The sequence below is a fragment of the Lepidochelys olivacea genome (assembly GCF_965140295.1).
Source record: "Lepidochelys olivacea isolate rLepOli2 genome assembly, chromosome: 6".
Taxonomy (NCBI): Eukaryota; Metazoa; Chordata; order Testudines; family Cheloniidae; genus Lepidochelys; species Lepidochelys olivacea.
Genome location: NC_140416.1, coordinates 25,409,145 through 25,429,930, shown reverse-complemented (window position 1 = coordinate 25,429,930; position 20,786 = coordinate 25,409,145). Strand labels below are relative to the sequence as shown.

The 20,786-nt window shown below is 40.9% G+C and overlaps 2 protein-coding genes across 9 annotated transcripts in view; one reads left to right on the top strand and one right to left on the bottom strand.

Annotated features, from left to right (window-relative positions):
* SERGEF (secretion regulating guanine nucleotide exchange factor) overlaps positions 1–20,786 on the bottom strand; it is a 422,577-nt gene that overhangs the window by 131,643 nt on the left and 270,148 nt on the right. The window lies entirely within an intron of this gene.
* KCNC1 (potassium voltage-gated channel subfamily C member 1) overlaps positions 1–20,786 on the top strand; it is a 197,659-nt gene that overhangs the window by 137,917 nt on the left and 38,956 nt on the right. The window contains exons 3-4 of one of the 5 annotated variants that reach the window (XM_084630049.1): positions 13,909–14,097; positions 16,895–19,001. The exons of 1 other annotated variant lie outside the window; for it this stretch is intronic. In XM_084630049.1, the coding sequence (XP_084486175.1) occupies positions 13,909–14,097; positions 16,895–16,959 (254 nt within the window). In that variant the 3' untranslated portion in view covers positions 16,960–19,001. Of the gene's footprint in view, positions 1–13,908; positions 14,098–16,079; positions 19,002–20,786 lie in introns of those variants that run through there. 3 more of the 5 variants (XM_084630048.1, XM_084630051.1, XM_084630050.1) reach the window with 3 other exon arrangements.

Below are 20,786 nucleotides of genomic sequence, written 5' to 3'. Positions count from 1 at the left end.
AAATTATCCATTTCTGCAATAATTGATTAAAAGAGTACATATATATATTTTCAGCAGCCCTATAACACATTTGTACTTCAACTGATGGAGATGGGCTCCATAACCATGTTACTGGAGTTTTGATCCTGATCACCACTATGCACCACTGACAGCAAAATCAGATCAGATCAGAGGCGCGCTGTTAAAAGCAAGCTCTGCACAGCCTTGTCTGCAAATCAGAAAGACCAGTGCATGAATCCATCTTGATACTCACTTTCTAGAGTAATCATGTACTCCTAGGTACTGTTCTGTGTGTGAAACTTAGCGAGAGTCTCAGCATTCCGTGGAAATCCATAATGTGCAAGTAATGAATGTTCTACATACTGTAAAACCTTTGGATTAGTCACACTGCCTAGTTACAGACAACCGGGATTAACCAGGAACCCAAAATGGATTATTTAGTGCTAATGTCTCTAGCAAGAGATCCACCCCAATCCATATGTTTTCCCTTCAATTTCTATCTGTTAAACTCCAGTACAGTTTCATAGAACTTTGTAGGAGATACAAGACAAATAACATATTCTTTAACATATAGCCTGTTTAGTTGCTTATGATTGAGATATCAAGTACAGTTATGTATGCTGTTTTTATAGCAATGTGATAAAAACTCACAAGATGGGGAAACGGGGGAAATAGTTCCACCTATTACAGTAGCCACCTACAGAACAGGGCCCTCTTATTGGCAGATTCAGAAGCATGCAGTGGACCAAATGCTGTACTCAGTCTTGTGCATGCAACACACTGAAGTCAACAGATGTCTGAGGTTGATATCTTTACTCAGGCTGACCCTGAAAGCAGAAGTTAGCCCCTAGTCTATGACTCTGAATAGCTCCTTTTATGTGATGACATGGCTTTCTGGCCATTCATGGTCTGGGACTCCATCCTTCACACAGGGGTGCTCTTAAGTGGAAACTGGAACTGGTCAGAACATTTCAAAAATGTTAAGAAAAATGAGGGGGAAATTGTGAACATGCCATTATTTCTCCTCCCATTTTCTGCCCTGCTCTACTGGAAGTGCTACTGATGTAGATAAGAGATGAGCTATGTAATGGAGTCTCTCCTAGGAAATGCCCATGACAGAACATTCAAGTGTTGGGTTAATCATTTACACATAAAGGCAGTGATTCTCCACTGGACCTGAGCTCACGGTTCCTTGATTCTCAGCTGTCTGGCCCTGGCTTAAATTAAACCATCGGGGGGGGGGGCGGGGGGGCGAGGAGCTTTAACTGATGCCACTAATGCAAGGTGGCTCTAAACCAGTGACAAACTGGTCGCAGCAGAGCCTTGCTCTGCCACACTTCCCCTCCTGGCAACAACTCACCATGTCCCTGTCTCTCCGCTCCCTTATGTTTGGCAGGGAGGGGGCAGCTTCTGGGGCAGGAGGTGTAAAGTCATGGCAGCAGCTTGAAGCCAGCAGTGATTCCCCCTGCACAGGGGGAATTCTCCAGGGACAATCTCTGGCCACTTTAAATTCACTTTCTGCCACTTATGTAGCAAAGGGATCTGGGCAGATTGGAGAATTGGACCCAAAATGATACAAAGGAGTAAATTTCACCCATGACTAGCATGACTGTAAAACTACTTGAAACCCAGACTTGATATATGCTAAATACTATATGGGCCTAGTTGCCTATGCCTTTAAAACAAGCATATGCCTTTCCAGGCCCTGACCCCACCAAAACAGATTCTGTTGTTATTTACTATTTGTATTGCCATATGACCTAGCAGCCACTGTCAAGATCAGGGACTCAATGAAAAAGAAAGAGATAACCCTCTACCCCAAAGACTTACTGTCGAACTGAACAAGAAAGGCAAAGGGTGGGTAGAAGGAAGTATTATCTTCATTTTACAAGTGGTGTTTGGAAGAACATGAGATTAAAGTGACTTATCCCAGGCCACGCAGGAAGTCTGTAGCAGAGCTGGAGACTGAGCTGGGATGGCCTGGGTCCCAAAAGCATGCCCCTAACAACAAAAAAGACAATTAACAACAAAGAGTAATAATAATAGTAGTAATCCCTTGCACTTGTATATCATCCAAGGGTCTCAAAATGTTTTGACAGCATTAGGTCTCCTAACTAGAGCTGCATGACAAATCAAGTGAACCCAAATCTCAAAACAGAATTCAACCTAAACTGTTCAGCTTTACCAGGATTGTGCCCAAAGCCACATGCTGCCCCACGACAACATGAAACTCAGCCCAAGATCACAAACAACTGCAAAACAGGCCCAAGTTTCAGGCTGGCGACAAAGCCTCAAAACAGGCAAAACAAATCTCCAAACTACTTGGTGGGGGTTTTGTTATGAAAATTTCACGTGACTCTCCTCGTCCTCACCCCTGTGTGCCTGCCCAAAGGATGTGCTGGCTTTATGGTTATGTCCTACAGTATCCATAGGAAGAGCTGGATGATGCTGTTTGCCAATCTATAATGGTGGGTCTGGAATACTAATGGAATCCATAGCTCCACTTGATGTCTGTAACATTGCCTGCATTTTGGTGCCACAAATCAGCTGCACTCAGACGGAAACAGAGAGTGATCAGAGTTAAGCACCTAAAGAAAAGGAGATGGGTGATTTTTGTTCCCTGACCCGTGAAAGGATCTACCCAAACCTTTTCTCTATATTAGGAGTTTCTATACATACACTTCATTGGAAGGGAGACATTGCAGGTGCTTTGACGCTCTCCAGAACCCTGAGATAAGGATTCCCTCCGACGCTGAGTGCTCAGCACCCTGCCTATATTTGAGCTATGGTCTAGATAGAGAGTATCCCTGGGTGTATGTATTGTGCAATCTGGGTAACTTCCTTGCAGCATTATAAACAATGAAGGCTGAATTCTCCACTCAATGCAGAGCTTGGGAAACCAGGCTGCTGCTGGGAGGAATGTGGGGGAAAGTATCACAAGGGAATCAAGGGCTGGAGAGGAGCAAAATAAACCAACACTCCATAGCTAGTTCATCAACTTTACATCTGCCGTAGCCTTTGCAGTTGTTATGCTCTGTTGCTGAGAGGGAGAATGACCAGTACCCATCCCCAAACTCTCCCACTCTCTGCATGGGATGGGACAAGACTTGAGCCGAAGAATTTTTTATTTCATTGTAACATATCGCGAGAGAGCTGATCTCCATTTTTAAATATGATTTCGGGCCACCTTTGGGTTCAGATTCGTTTTTATCAATGGAAACACTGTCTAGAAAAGTTGATCTAGGCTTCATTTCTTCTTCTGCCGCCACAAATAAACCAAATAACCTGCACTCAAAAAACATACTGCCTCTGATTTTCAGGAGTGCAGAGGTCCCACAACTGCAGCTGGAGTTAATGGGAGTTGCAGGTACTCAGTGGCTCTGAAAATTAGGTGTCTTGTCCACTAGTTGCAGTTTGTGATCGTAAGCAGGTTTTATGCAACCTACACTGCACATTTTGAAGATTCGAGAACCAAGAATTTGTGGCCATATACATACCCATAAATATCATGATGGTCCATTAAACCACAGGTTTGCAACGAAGGGAATAGAACATTCCACTCAAAATACCACTCCAGATAAAGAAGAATCTCAATTGACTGTAGTAGCGTTGCTGTTTCTATCCTTGCTGTAGACTAGCCACCAGATAATACATAACCACAAAGAACTGAGCAGTTCTCATTCACCCCCCAGCAGAAGACAGTGGTGCTTACATACCCTAGATCAGTGGTTTTCAACCCATGATCTGCAGACCCCTGGGGATCCACAGACTATGTCTAAGATTTCCAAAGGGGTCCACACCTCCATTCAAAGCTCTTTAGGGGTCTGCCAATGAAAAAAGGTTGAAAACCACTGCCCTAGATAAACTATTATATTGGGCCTGAGTCACAAAAGGTATAAGTGGGAGAAGATTCCCTCCCCCCAGCTTCATTTTTGAATTGCAAATGGCCTTTCTAGTCTTTAAAATTCAAACGCCATTTAATAATTCCTAATTCCAAATATCAAAATTTGAATACTTATAGAAAAACAGTGCAATAACAATCACCTTGGTGTCACCCAAGATTGAACCCGGGATCTCCAGCTACAGCATAAGCTCCTACAGCTTGAGGTAAAAAGACTAAGTTCTCATGTCCGGCACCTGTCATGGTCTCATGTCTCCTGTAGGTCATGCACAGAGGGGGTTCTGTAATATCCCTTGAACAGTAGATTCCAATAGCACCTCCTAAACATGTCATTGGGCAATTATCCACCTGTGGTCTGACTTCCTGTAGTAGCAATAGAACTATAGTTTTGTTCTAATTCAGAATTTTAGCTAATATAAATATCATCAATCCATTAAAATTTGAAAGACACTTAGGAAATTGTGAATGGAATATTGGTCTGCTAAGCCATGGTTCAGGTCAGGGTGACAGTGGCTGAAAGTTTTTGCCATCCAATGGCTGTTAGGAGGCTTACGTGAAACAAGATGGTTGTCTCAGTCCAGGCTGTAATGGAGAAGGGGTGGCCAAAGCCCCAGACCACTGGGACCCTTCTTGGCAGTGCTAGCTGAGTGGTCAAGTATTGAATAGGAATGGAAATGGAACTACTCTCACCCCTAAAGTGGAGCCTGTAAATCAGATAGGAAAGAAATATGGGGAAGTCACCTCTACCTTGCTTGTGCTGTACCTTTTCTACGGTTAAAGAGAGGATTTCTGTTTTCAGAGTAGTCAGCTGGCCACTTTTCACATATACAACATGTGAAACCAAAATATAGCTCCCCATTATCCCTTCGGTGGCTTCAGCCCTTACTCTCTGGAAATAAACTGGGTCAGATCTTCAGCTGGTGTAACTTGATATAGCTTCTTTTGGAGCTACTCCAGTCTACACCACTGGAAGGGGGGTGGGGAACACCCCACTGAGGTTGGCAAATAAGTATTATATCCTTTCAACAAAAGGGAAAATGGAGACACAGACACCTAATTCTCAGGTCCATTAAGCCCGCTTTGTGCCAGTCCTCCAGCACAAAGCAGCCTTAAACTGGGCAGATCCAGCTCCTTAAGTATTCCCTCACTCTAGGGGGATCCTCCAATGATATACGCCTGCCCTAGCAGCTCCTACATCATTCAACTTCCATCCTCCAGTGCAGGTGGTGTTACTGGGAGAAAAAGGGTTGAGCATCCCTCCATCTGACTGATCCCCAGTGGCTGGAATTGCCATTCTGGGCCATGGGAAGTCAGATGTAAAACAGAGCAACTTTTACATCTGAGCACTGTTTGGCTGAAGCAGATGAGCCTAAATGATTTGCTCGCTACCACAGAAAGAATTGGAACAGAGATAGGACTAGAACTCAGACACCTCGTGCTGTGCTCAGCCCACTACACCATGACCCTCTTACTTTATACCTGATTTAGACTCCATCCAAGCTTTCTCTGTCTGTTACTTCTAAGAAAATTTGCTTTTACAAAACAAGCACAGACCAGAAGTAACCGGTAGTTTACCCATTTCTGCTCTCATTGTTCTTTGAATTCATCCATGCTCCATACCCTACAGATCATCATACTGTATTCTTTATTTTTGAAATCTAAACTAGATCCACAATTTGGTGCTCTAAGATCTTAAGGGAGATGAACTTTACCTAGCGAGGAACCAATACCTGGCTCACCAGACTGAGCTGATATGTTGCACCATGACCTACCCAAGGATCCACTGCAGTCTATGGAATCACTAGGATTTTAATTTGACTCACAAAAGTACTCACAAAAGTACAGGATCAGTGTACAGAATTGGTGGACCATCTCTAGCAGGGACTGCGATGTACCTCTTTGGAAGGCAGCGCTTCCAGGAGCAACACCTCTCACCATTGTGTTATACACCTTTCCAAGAGCAAGAAGCACTTGATTTATTCATGCTCCTGTACCTACTCCCTGCCTCCAAACCTATCAACAGACAGGAAGCCAACATGCTGTCACCTCACTTCAGGAAGTAACGCCTCTTGAAGGTGATATTCTCTGAAAGTGATGTCACAATGTTGGCCAATCAGGGTTGTCTGAGGCGGTCATCTTATTCACTGGAGTACATTTATTGGGGGACAACCTTACCTGGAGGGACCCATTTCAACATGGTGGTGAGTAAATATTCAGAGGTAGGTCGGGTTTGAGGAGCATCTGGGAATTTGTCTATTATACTAAATTTCTGTTGTAGAGGAGACAAATTCTGCTCTCAGCTGTACCAACGTAAAGTCTGTTGGTGTGACATCTACTCAAGAATACTTCAGAATAAGTTTAAAATATACAGTAAAATAATATTCAGGTGTTTGTTAAAGATAACTACATCTGACTCTCTACAAAGCATGAAAATCTTGGGGTAGCTAAAATTAAATGAGTTGCTGTGTAGGAACAAATGAATTCTTTTACATGTTCTTCACATTTTCTCTTTCTCTTTTCTCTCTCTCTCTCGTTCTGTTTGTTAACATTTACTTGTTATTATTGTATGTTGCTTGCAACTTGTGTATGTTACAGACTGTCACATTTTATTCTGTGAAGTTTTTCTCCAATCCCCATCAACCCGAGCTCCATATTGGGCAGCAGAGGAGATTACAATACTGTTCTTTAAATACAAAACGACAAGGAATGTCACAGACTATAGGTAACTCCATTGGGTTGTGACACAAGGTATTAATGCAAAGAGTAAGTACACGATGCAAGAAAGCACGATCTAGCTAATGTGCTATTTCTTTCAGATAGTCTGCATGGAAAACAATTAATTTTCATTGCTCTCCAGCAGAAAATGTCCCAAACATACTGGCTTAGAGACCTGCTGTTTTAAAAATCAGTGATTCCCATCTTAGCACATCATAGCTCATTTTCAAAGACTCAAACCCATGCTCTCTGTGCTGTACTTCCATCCATATCCTCCACGCCATAATTTCATCGTTTCAATTGCTTGTGGCTTATTATATCTTCCCCATCATTCTTTAGATAATCTCATGTAGTTGTTATATCCCTTGTATTTTAAGGGCCTGATTTAGCAATGACAAAAACAAACCTCTGCGCCTGTGATCCATGTTTCTGAACCCTACCCAGGGGTCTGGAGTCCATAAAAAATTCTTTCTGTAGCCTAGCATGGTCTAGAGTGGAAGCCAAATGGATATTTTGTTGAATCAGGTCCTGGCAGAGGCTTTTGGTTGTCACCTGCATGTTATTTGTGGGATCTGGGAGGGAATGATAAAAAGAGGCTGAGAGGTATTTTTGTATTTGTTTCCTAGAGAAACAGTATTAGGTTTATTGCTTCTAATCTCACTCTTAGTTGCAAGTGAGATATATTTAATTTCAAATTGACAATTGCCCAGACACTAAAGCAGCAAGGTTGTATTTTTATCAATTCATAATCTATTCCCATAACTCCTTATTCTATGGCATGCTCTGACCCTCTCGTCAACTGTGGGGAAACAAAGAAGAGTTCACCGGCAGGAGGGAGGGGCATTGCAAGACAGACAATTCCACCAATCAGATGTTCTGGGCAAGTGGGGGTTCACCAACTGAACCCTGCAGGTTTGGTTTGCAAGGGCTGGAAGGTTTGCTTGGAGGTTTCAGTTAGACTGGACACCCTCAGCAAGCAGATCTTCATCTTTCAAGTAACTAGTATCCTCCCAGCACTAGCCCTTCCCTACAATCAGCCATTTCTTCCCCCTCCCCACTCTATCCCTGCATCCAGACCCAAGACCCCTTTTCTTACCTTGAGATAGAGCAATGTCTTGCTGCTTCCCCTTCTGGGGCCAAGATTTCTGGGTCTTTGTGGGGTGCCAAGCAGCTGCTCCTGAAGCAGGGTTGGGTCTTTGGGGAGTAGACATGAATACAGTGGATCACTGTCTCCTTCAATCCTTGAACAAGGGCAGGATATGCTGCTTCCTCCTCCAGTAGTTATGTGGGAGCTCAAGAAACAGCCCTACGTCTCCTGGTACCTAGCTCTCTAATCTAGGGCTAATGAGGCCCCAGACTCTTTAGCATAATAGGCAAGGGAGCCCTGCCGATGCTCATGCCCTGGGAGAGACAACCCATAAATCTACTGTGCAGGATTTCCTTGGATATCATGCTAAGAATTATGGGAGCATATCTCAGGCCCATGTCAGTTGAAGTGGTACATTCTTATTGCCCCACGGGTCATGAAGGTGGCACCCCTTGCCTGGCAGAAAATCCCTTAAGGGATGGGGAAGGCAACAACCCACAGTGAGTGCCCTTTCAATCTGCCCAACCCCACAGACTCTGCTATTAGGGAAAGTGGCCACTGCACAGCTCTGAAGACAGGGTGAGTTAAAGGAGGGAGCCACCCAATCCCCACAAAAAAAACCCACACCGCCCGAAGACATTAAGATAAGAAGGGTTCTTTCAGTTGTTATTGGGTAGTTGGTGGGGGTGTGAAGAAGTTTGACAAGAGGAAAAGAGGATTTGGTTGGGCTTCCCAAATGCAGGAACCACCTCTGCATATGTTTCCCAGCATTCAGAAGCGCAGAGTGAGGCTCATGGATGCACTGATACATTGAGGTCTGTGAACAACTGGGTCCAGGATTCAGATCAAGTAGGTCTGAGGCTCAATGCAAATGTTTCTCACAGCTCTAACTCAATCACAAGCCAACAATGGCAGTGAAGTCAAAGTGGCAGACCTTGAACCTTTGTCTATAGCTCATGCCATTGGGAAGGAGGAGAGCCCACAGACTGGGCATGGCCAGTCTCCGTTATAACCTTCTTCCTGCATGTGCAGCACTCAAAGCACAGCAGCAGAGACACAACACACACACGGGAGAGGCGATCTGTGTTTTGGCTGGACCGTCAGCCTTGCCTTTGAGTTTCCTGGCAGCTTTTATTAGTTTGTATCATTATCTTTGTATTTCGAAATCTAATTTTTGTCTGGAAAAGTCCTTGGCATTTTAATGGCAGTTTCCTAAAGGGGGTGATGGGTGAGATGAAGAAATTTAAAACAAGGATCCCAAAAAGATAAATGATGCAATAAACTACTTATCTGGGAGATCTGCTGGTGTTTCTCCCCATATCTAAGACAGCTGAATATGGAGGATTTTTAAAAGCTTGTGTCATTAAATAAGCATTTGAAGGCAGTTTAGTCCTAGGAATGAGGCACTGAACTAGGATTATTCCCAAGACTCACCTGTTGTGTGACATTGGGCAAGTCACTACACCTCTCTGTACCTTTGTTTCCTGTTGGGAGAAATGGGGGTTGTCATACTTGCTTTCCTTTGGAAAGCAATTGGAGATCTAGAGAAGAAACCTCTCTATAGGTCTGATCCAAAGCCCACTGAAGTCAATAGACTCCCAGTGAATCTAGCGGGCTTCAGATCAAGCCCTAGAAGAGCTAAACACTATGAATTATACCATGATTCAGTGAATAGTCCTATCACATCCATTATCTGATGGAAAGAGCTTCTTTGGTGCTCTTGTATTCCCATAGTAATACAGCATTTTGTTAGATATCTTAATCTGGGGGTATATCATGCTACAGATTTTTAGAAAGAACAAAATCTAAGTGGCATTCTATGTAAAACAATTTTTTTATTGTGGTAATGCTCTAGGAGTTCCAGTTGTAGACTGGAGGCCCAATGTGCTAGGTTCTGTACAAATGCAGAATACCTTTTCGGTCCCTGCTCCAAAAAGCTTACAATCTAAGAGACAAGAGGCAGAATATGGTTCCCTGGTATTGCATTTCTCCCTGAGACCAAGTATCTTTCCTTGGAAAGGTCACTACAATTTCCCTGGATTCAGGTTTTATTATTAACATGAAGCCCGATTCTGCTCCTATTGAAATCCACAGGATTTTGCAATTGACATTAATGGGAACAAGAGCAGGACCATAAAAACTGGCCCCACTTTGCCCAAAGGCTTACTAATATTTAGGAACTATTTGAAAAATCTTGGTCCTGTTTGGAGAGAATTAGGGTGATTTGAAAATATTGCCCCCATGTCGCCCATGTCATGAATTTGCCTTTGGGCACAAAACAAGCACATCTCCAGTTCCGTCAGTGGAGATAAGCTACTAATATCAGGTCTTAATCTGGCCCACCAAAGCATACAGTGCAAATTTCAGTTAACTGTGAAGCCATTTTGCATCCTTCACGTACAAAAATATTTTAAAAAATCTTAAACGGATGGAAAAAATAATTTGGTGCAGGTTGATATTATTTTATGCCAAGTTTAGCCTAATGCCCATTTTTGGAACAAATATGTATCCAAAAATATAAACCAGAAATGATGCTACAGGCATCACTTCCATTGTCTTTAAGGGTACAGGACCAAGCCCTAATTCGTTTAGTTGTCTTACAGTAAAATCACAATCCACTCTGTACCTTGAAAGTAAAGTATGTAATTAAAGTAAATGCTGCAAGTGACATTTGGGCCAAGTTTAGCTGTACACTTAAGCTCTGATCCAACACTCACCAAAGTCAATGGCAAGACTGCAGTTGACTTCAGTGGACTTTGGATCAGGCACTTACTCCTCACTCCTGAAACAGTTTAGCATGCACAGAACTCCCAGCGAAGACAATGGGAGTTTTGAGTAACTTACGTATGGATTGGGCTGAAATTTAAATTGCTGCATGTAAATCCATTACTGATACTGTAGACTGTCTAAAAAAAATATGATAATTCAGTCCCCTATTCACAGAAATAGAAATCTACTTCCCTCCACAGTCACTTCTGCCCATGACGTCCCTTTCTCCCAAATATAGGCCAACTTGTCATCTGTGATTAGCACTGCAATTTTAATTACCACAATGCAGATCTCAATGGCATAGCCTACATGTCTCGTGCGTAGCACAGCCATTGACATCAACACAAGTACTGTGGGTGGAACAGGTTTCAGAATACACAGAGATCTGTAGCTCAAATTGCAGAAGAATGATTTGCCCACAGTTCCTTATCTTTAGGAACTCCTGGAATGGAAAGAAAACTCTAAAGCGGCGATTATTCAACAATGTGCATTTAAAAATCATTAAATGCTCCGAGATTAGCAACTGGGGATACAGGTTCAGAGGCAGCCTGAAACCGGGTGGGTTGTATGGGTGTCACTGAAGACATTATAGGTCCAATCTCATATGTGAAAGTCTATTACCTCTGAAAACTCTTGTAACATTTGAGTAAATTTAATGCTAATGAAAGCAAGAAAATAAATTGTATCACATATACTGTGGGCAGTTTTTGTACATGCTTCCTGGCATAGATTTGCCATGCACCTCAATCTTAGTTTTCAATAACCCTTCCATTGAGTTCTTGAGCAGAGCTTTAGTGATGGTTTCATGACATGAACAACCAGGAATGGGGGTGATGCTCTCAAATTCATTTTCACTTGTAACCTGAGCAGGAGCCAAGGCATTAGGTTTCTGTATGCTATGGGAGTTGTGTCTTTCAGATGAGATGTAAAACCATTTGTGCTCATTGACAATCTCGTATTGGCTTTGGAAACAGTAGGATGTTAACTCCAGTGTCTCAGCCAAATGCCGAGTAATTCTGCCTAAATTCTCTCTGCAACTACGATTGGATGAGGCATGTTTCACTTCCTGGCCTGAAGTACAATGGCTGTGGTGTGTGCTGTTAAATAGTGATGTGTTACACCCAGGACGTAGCTGCATTTTAGGGGTGGATGTAGTGCTCCGTGGGTTTAATTTGCATTTCAGCTTGTACTTGCAGAGTGCTTTAGAGTGCTATCTAAATTATTGTTTATTATTAGATATGAATCAGAGCACACAGTTCTGATCTGGAGAAGGATCCAAACTTTCCTAATGTTCAGATACACAGTTTTGGTTCAGGACCATCTCTAATAATTAATATAATCTAAGACCCAGTACAGCAATGAGCTCCACACTGAAAACAGCGGGGCTCTATGGAGGTATAGGTGTCCCCCCCCCCGTGCTTGACTCATTGTAGCATCAGGGCCTTATCCTGTAGAGGTGAAGACTAGTACACTAACCCACTGCATTACTGATCCCCTTAAGGAATAGCAAAGTTCACAGTATTTAGCAGTGTGAGTTTTAAAGTAGCAGCTCAGTATCATGTGATGTCATGGTTATTAAGGTAATTGTGTAGTTTTTGTGCAAAGTAAACAGGAGCATGAAATAGATGTATATTATTCACACACAGGAATTGCAATCAATCTATGCCCTGAAACTTCAGAAACCTGTTCAAATTATTCATCATTAGTCATCAACTTCAGAAAGTATCTGTTGCTTCTATTAGTGCGTTTGATGTATTAACAAACGTAGCTGGTCAAAAAAAACAAACAAAAAACCCTACCATCACCATATTCTATGGGGAAATGAACTGACCACTTCTGCAGGAAGGAAAAAGAAGGTACAGTACCAGTAGGAGGGTTGCAAAATGGAGTTGATTATGTGGGGAAACACTTTATCTGCTTGGGGAAAAAATCAAGACATGAAATGCAATTAGCATGTATGTACATAAACAGTATACATTCCATATAATAGTATGCATACCATACATGTGTGTCTTTATCGGTGCAGATCATTTTATATGATAATGAGAAGAGTGCTATAATCTCAAAAAGCCCTTACTTATTATTTATCCATTGTGTCATCCTGAAACTATTGCTCTGGAAGGTTTGCTCATCCTATTTAATGCATTCTCTCTTTGTAGGGTCTCTATGTAGACTTGGATCTATTTTCTTACTTGGCCTCAGCTCCAGTGAAAAATAGATGTCAAAATTGCACAGGGTTTGGAGCAAATCATCAGGTGTTTTTGGAAAGGGGGTTGAAATAAAGCTTATCGGTGCATTGTCCCTTTCATTAAGAACTGTATGATCACCTGCAGTGCGCGCCGTACAGTAACTAAATAATAAGCATTGTGCAACCGGGGTTTAGATTGCTGCAAATTTCTGAATTGTACCCACTCAATTAAGCACATAGTTTAGCTCCTGTGGACGGGTTATATTTTGACTGTTTTCCCCTCCTTTTAGCTGAAAAGTCCCTATTGAACTGTGCCATATTTTGAGTATATTCTCAATATACTAATTTGCACTTTGAAAACATTTTACAAGTCTTGTAAGAGCACTTTAAATTGTTTTATGACTGTGAAGCAAATCACATACAGAAAACATTCCATTCTCAGTCGATCTTCATGGGGACATGTGGAGTAAAGTGGACAAATTTAATGACACATTTTCATTATTTGCAGTCAGAGGGTAAATGTTACCTAATTTATTTTCAAAATCCATGGGCTACTGTATTGTTTTCCATCTGTAGCATCCTCTGCTGGCATTGCAAAAACTGCATATGTCACAGAATAAATCAGAAACTGGATTGTTTTTTAAAATCCATGTTCTGCTGTCACACTCCCATACATAACGTATGCTGTGCGTCTGTCTAAAATGTGTACTACCATTCTGTGTATTTGAAAATATAAGCCAAACAAAACAAACTGTTCAAACTTTGGGGATCTTTTGCCCATGTAATATTGTACAAAGATATAAATCTGCATGAATAGAATTTACTCAGCTACTACAATGCAACTCATCATTAACTGCCTCTCCAAAGTTCTATGCGTTTCAGTAGTTTTCACGAGACACAGATCATTCATATGCCATCTTATGTCATGCTAAACATGATCCAGTTTCTAACTGCAGTCTTCTGCTCACAGGACTAGGAACCAGTGCAAAGCAATTTCTGAAACTGCCCCATATATGTGGAAGTACCACAGGCTGCTGTTCTATCTAATGAGATAACATTTTGTTTCTCCTTCCACTTAATGTATTTTATTTTATGTTGGTGCAGTGCACAAAGCCACTGTTTTTAGGACAAATGTGCTACCTTTTAAGCATCACCATGCTACTCCTTAGCTGTGATCCCGAACCTACAGATTTAACTCTGATAAACAGTTCTTAGTGTTTCAATAGCCTTCTGCTTATATGTTTGAAGATTCGAAACTGAATGGTGAGGTGGCCAAGGCGGCGCTGGCAAATGAAGACTGTCCCCACATAGACCAGGCTATAACGCCTGATGAGGGCCTGCCCTTTACCCGCTCTGGCACTCGGGAGAGATATGGACCCTGCTTCCTCTTATCAACCGGGGAATATCCCTGCCCGCCTGATGGAGGAATAAGAAAGGGTATGTAGCTGAGGTCCTGTAACCACATAGTTAGTGACCTTGTTTAAAAAAAAGAGAGAAAAAGTCATCTATTAGTTCTCATGGAATAGTGGGCTTGGTTTAGATATGCACTAAAATAACAACCTGATGTCTGCATTTTGAGGTTTTAATCTGTTGCTTTTGGGAGAGGAAAGCTGCTAGAGCTACCATGTGCAACTGCAGTTTCGTCTTCCATGTTAGCTAGCTCAGTGAGTTTCAGCGCCCAATATTCTGCAATGTCCTTAAATGAGTTCATCCCCCAAAGACACACTGATTAATATTTATGACAGCAGTGAAGGTTGCCCATTTGGAAGACTCATAGATTGCAATGTGCTGTGAACAGCAAACACTTTGGTGGGCAAAAATAAATAAATGCCCCAGCAAACACCAAGAACCACAAAGTAATTATTCAGCTGCGTTTATACAGCCCTTCGGCTAATTTCTGTATCATGCCTAGCTGTAAAATTGAACACAGAGAGAGGTTCATATGGGAGCATTCATTAGCATAGACCTCTTTTATGACTGGAAAGTAACCTAACTAAAATTGGTTTCCTCTGGTAAACTAATATTTACCATAATTAATTTTTAAAATCCTGACTGTTCCCAGAAGTAATTAATTTTACTTAGATAATGGTCAGAATCATCCATATATTCAGTAACATTAGGTCCTAAAATAAATAAACAAACAAGAGTTCTTGTATTTTTTTTATGACAGACTAAATCTTGCCCAAATGGTTTAATCCAAGAAAAGTAAGCAAATCAAAAATGCAGATATCTTTACGTGTATAAAATGAGAACTACATATGTGCATAAAAGTTAATTGGTAGTGGTTAATTTCATGAAGAGTTATCTATCATTAAATCAGTGTCCATCACTGGTGTACTGTATAGAGTATATAATATATTCAGTATTTTAAAAAATGCAAAGATTCTATGATGTAAACCATATCATGGGTATGGGTTTTAGAATTCCCATGTGCCATTGTATGATGGACAACAGTCTATAGTAAATGCCAGTTATAGATAGTGTATGTAATTATAATTTGTAGGATTATCATTAACAAAGATATAGTTGGACCACTGCACTTTCATATGAAAGTATCTCTGCTAAAATTTACCTTTGTAGCAAAGTGTTTTACCTGATTCTGTATTGGATAAGCATCGGCCATTTTCGTTCAGCCTGAGTCAGTGTTGGTTGCTTCAGTGGATCAGGAGAATGCTCCAAATGGCACACCTTTTGGTATGAGGAATGTATAGTTCTCATGATGCACTCCAACACGAAGCAGGCTCTCTCTACTGAATGAAACAGAGGCCGGTTGGCTAAAGAGTAAGAAATGTCAGCATATTGTTGGCCTGTTCGAAATACGTTGAGAGCATCTTAATTGTTGTTCCAACTGAATTTCATCCATAGTTTGTGCAACTATGTGTGTATACTAGCTGAGGTTGTTTTTGTGCATGTCTGGAAAAGGATGGGAGTGGGGGGGAGGGAAGGGGAAATTGAATGCATGCAAACTATTTTTTTAAAATGCTGTGAGCAAATGAGTAGTATCTCTATAGCAACGGAACAAATGCTGGGTTTTTTAAAGCTACGAGTCACCTTAATTTTTGCCTGAGGTCCAAATACATGAGTCAGTGGGGGAAAGTGCAATTAAGTTTACACTGAAAAGAAACAGAAAAATCCCTCCACCTAACTTTTCCCCCCAGTTGTTTTAAGACAGAACTATGACACTGCCTACATTATTTTACAGTCTGCCCATTCTGGAGAAACCATTTTGCTTCCCCCCACCCCCCTTTTTTTTTACCTGCTCTTACTTACAAGGCTTTCTGAACCACGTTGCAAGTGATACTACTCTCAGCATGTCAATGCATGAGGATGCTACTTAACTGGCCACAATGTTGACCTTATTCTTAGCCCATTCTGTTGTTGATCCAATGCTGTACTTTGCATTTTTCTTTTAAATGAAGGTTACGAAATGTCACGGAGCCTTAACAACATAGCTGGCATAAGCGGAAAAGCGATAGGATTATCCTCAGTGTCTGCGCCCTACAGCAATCCTAGCCCAGTGAGACGTTCTTGGTCTCCCATCCCATCTATTTTGTAGCATGGATCAGTAGCAGAGAATGGTCTAAAGAGCTTTATTTACAATTAGCCTATGCTATGTTGCATATAATCCAGGTGACTAAGTCTGAAGATGTCATGTCTCACAGTAGCACCTTGTGGGCATGGTGTTACTACTGACATTTGGTGACAACACCCTTAAATAGTATAAAGATGACACTAGGTGGGCATTAAATAGTACTGGTGGGCCATATGCTGCATGATATTGGTACATAGGATGAAGGATGGATGCACCAGATAATTTCTTTAATGGTGCACCCTGCTGGTATGTGCTTATCTTGGCTGATGGTGGATCCACTGGCTCTTATGGAATGGGTTAGGCATTTAGTCAATGCTGAAACGTGCCAACGATTGAAGATTTTGATTTTCTCAGGATATTTTTGAGCCATAGGAACCCTGCAGAAGTTTGAGCAAACAAGCACAGTAGGATGAAACTTTGCATGGGCGCCTATTATAAGTTGAAAGCAATACTCAGATACACTGTAGAGAGGTCTCAGTCTGGCTGACTGCATGGGAAAAAAAATCCTATTGAAGAAGAATATGGCTGCCTCTGCATGTAGCTACTCTACCTTTTCCTCCTTCCTTTAAAACTAAAATGCCAAGCTTGATTTGAAAAGCTCAGGAAAGAAGCTCAAGTATTGATTGTATTCTTTACATGCAGATCTTTGCAAAGAAAGTCCTGTCATTGCTAAATATATGCCAACAGAGGCAGTCAGAGTGACTTGACAAGGCGAGATGGAGATGAACATTGATGGCTAATAAACAGCTGTGTGGAACTGTGCAGGCATAGAAGACCTCCTCATTTGGACAAAGTAAACTCGCTCCATGCAGGTTTTAAGGATGATTCTATGTGGTTTCAGAGTTGTACTAGAGATGCAGGCTTTTTCTACGGCCAAAATGTAACAAAACTGTAGAAGATCTCTTCTTCCTTTCTTTTTTGTTTTGTTCATAGCATGAATTGCATGAAGTAAACAAAAACTGCAATTGTATGATTAACTTTAAGGGGGGAAAAAAGCAAAGTTATATATTTTCTTTGAAAGCTCTTTACTTTTACATACATTGTTGTAGCCAAAATGTAAAACATTATAAAACTGTACATTTATTTGCTATGGATTGCTTCTTTTTGTATACAAGATACAGAGTAATGGTTTTAAAAAGTGCCATCAGGCAGTCATCGGTCATATTGACCATGCCTTCGTAACTCATCACACTGACATGGAAATCAAGAACTTTTAATTCAACTAGAATTGTGTAAATTTAGGAAACTCCTTTTTTTCCCTGTCTGTTTTCATTGGCATGCTTGTGACACATGGGACCTTTCTTTGGACCTGATGGCAACAGCTGGTCTAGATTTAATTTCCAGCTCTGGTTATGTTGTATTTTATTGATGTATAGATCCAACGTGAAGACCCTTCATAACAAATTGTTCATATTAAGTAATCAGTATGGATTTGAAACAAAAAAAGGTGTTATTTTAAACCTGAGACTTACAGTACAAAAATCAGGAGAATACTCAAGTATAAACTTGTCTCAAAGTTTAAGAAACAAGACAGCAGCATTGTATGCAATTTAGTACTTCTGAGTAAAATGCATGCACAATGTTATGCAAAACAATTCTAGCATGAAATAAATTTTGTATCATGGCTTCAGTGCTTGCTGTACAGTGTAAAGCAGAATTACTTTCTGAAGTGATCAGGGGTTTCCAGAGACTTGCTTCTGAAATCTTGAATAAATATGTAGTGTTCCCAACAGAAATGCTGGAGAGAAGCTTGGTATTGATTTGATTCTAAAATGGTAATTTTGGTTAGTGGATAACAAAGGAAGCCTGCAAACACTTGATACAACCAATGTCTGAAGTTTTCACAGCACTAGAAAACTTTAATTTAATTTAATATTACCAGGGAAGATAAAATCTAGAATTATTTAGGTATCTCTTCATCGCCCGCAAAATAATAAAAGTTTGTCTTTTTAGTAGATTAAGTGAATTCAGTTTTTCTTACTTCTGTGAGTCTGTCTTAACTTGTTCTTCACTGAGCCCCAATAATCCACCAGCTCTGAAACTTTGCATGAGGTCGAGCACTAAACTACTGCGGGTGCCTGAGTTATGTCTTAGCTGCCAGATATAAAGGGCACCAGCAGGAATTCAGGAAAGTAATGACATTTTACTTCATTTCAGATTCCACAAATAAAATGTATAGTTTATTTGCCAGGACCATTCTAGTAGCTTGAACATTTCTGGTAAAGTATTTCTTTAAGAGTTCCCCTTTTGCCATCATATCAGACAATTGAATACACTTGGCAGCATTCGAGCCAGAAGGCAAGGAGGCATCTGGGACTACTGATGGTAATGAAAAAGAAAAGAAACAGAATCTGAGAGGTCCTGAGGAATTATGAATAAAAAAAAATCAAGGAAGATACACCAAAGGCTCTGGTAAGTGTTACAGACAAAAAACACCACCACACATACACACACCACATCCTCATAGCCCCATAACCTCCACCTCCAGAAAGGAAAAGAAGAGCTGCTATCAGACCTGTGATTTAGGAAGAAGATTTAACACCAAGGCTCTGAACTTGAAGCTAGTAATGAGGCTCCTTCGTCTCTTCTGATTTAGCATTATGCACTAATTCCTAGTTCAGCCTGCCTTCTTTTTTTAACAGTAATTTTCCATCTCTGTTTCTATCCTGGCATGGGCTTCCTTGATAATGGCCAGTTTCTTATCTCCAGAATGCAAGCTAATCCAGGGTCCAACCTTGCAGAAGCTAATGAAGTTTTTTTTTGGTACAGTGTATTAAGGATCTAAAAATAGATTTATTTGTTATACTTTTGTATTAATTTAATAACATTATTCAGAGACCTAGTGTGAAATCTGCTCACATTCCCTTATTACCATAAAATAATTAATACTGATTAAAAATTAAATCCAATAAATCCTACACAGGTATTCCCCTTACCCAGTGCTTGGTTATAAGAAATAAGAGTATTTCCTTTAATTAACAGCTTGAGTACCCAAGCCCTGAGATAGTTGTCTTTCTGTCCTATTTTCTCCTGGAACCATGTTACCAGTCCGATGTTGGGGTCTTTCACTGAAAATATATCTCCTTGCTTATTCTTCTCTCCACTCTGCAGTAATTGAGTTTTCTGGATGCCTTTCACTAAACCTTCAGAAATTGAACTGCATTTCCCATTTACTATCCTTCAGGGGGCACTTTCAAAACACAAGTTCCTTGGCGATTCCACAGTTCCCTTTTGCATGACAGAAAATGTACCACCACGATGACAGACCCCCTGATCTCGCCCTAAGCAGTTCTTACAGTCCAGCAGGCAACAGCTGAGAGACTTGAAAGTTCTCGAAGCACTCATGTTAGGAAGCACTAGTCAGTGCAGCAGAGATGCCAGCAAAGTGCCCAGGGAATCAGGCTCTCTCATCTGCGTACACAGGCTGTTTGTTATCTAAGTAGGTTGTGCTGTGTTAACACGATTACAACACTTATGAATTCAAATCTGTCTCTTTCACAGCAAGCAAGTAGCACTAAAAATACTACACCCATTGGGCCTGGTTCTGGTCTCACATTAGTTTTATACTGCTGTAACTCAGTTGAAAGTTACTCCTGATTTTTACACCTGTGTAAATAAGATCAGAATCAGGCAAACTGTTTGATTACACTCCTAGACCTTTAAGCTTCCCTCTGCCCTGGAGGAAATGAGCACCTGCATTTTTTTATAGAAGTTATATAAACGGCTTTATTCAATAGAGTTATATCTATCTAGCCTCCCATCACTAGTATCGGAGGTCTCCAGAAATCCCCTGCATGGCTAATGGAATTTTATAAGGCCAGGACTGTGGCTTTAAAAGTAGATTAATAAATAATATTGAAAACATCCTTATAGTCACACAATTTTCATACGTACCGCTCATCTCTTCTAAAAGCATGTAGGCATTATTTTTCCCAGATCATCTTGACACACGATATATGACATGCTGGCTCTACAACGGTTACTTCAAATAGTAAGGAAATGGAAAGTGGCTTCTATTCTCTCCTGCCAGAAAGGAATCTAGCTAATCATGCTGTGATAACAGTCAAGTGTAATGGTCATTAATCTGGATAAAATGATTTTTCATATAAATTGTTCTCGCTCTCTCTTTAAAGTTTCAGTGCCTCAAAGAAAATACATCACTGAAATGAATGGACGTTGGGAAAAATGAGCAGGCTAGAACACAAGGGAGACAGAGCAGAGATAAAGCAATGAAATTTGGAAATGAGCTGAGCACAGAAGTACTTATGAAGAAGATACCCTGAGGCAAAAAAAAAAGCAATATTTGCCCTGCTCCCCCACATAACAACGGCTCTCCTCAGCTTCACAACAAGGCAGGCTACCACTTCCTTTCCCCAGAAATACCCCAGAGATAACCTTGTCTTCAACCTCACACACTAACTGAACTTTTAATTTATGCTGAATTTACGCAGATTGCCTTTTAGACCCTCTTCTTTAGATTTCCAGACATCATGCACCTCTCCGTGTAGCACTGCCTGTCATCTTTCATCCATTC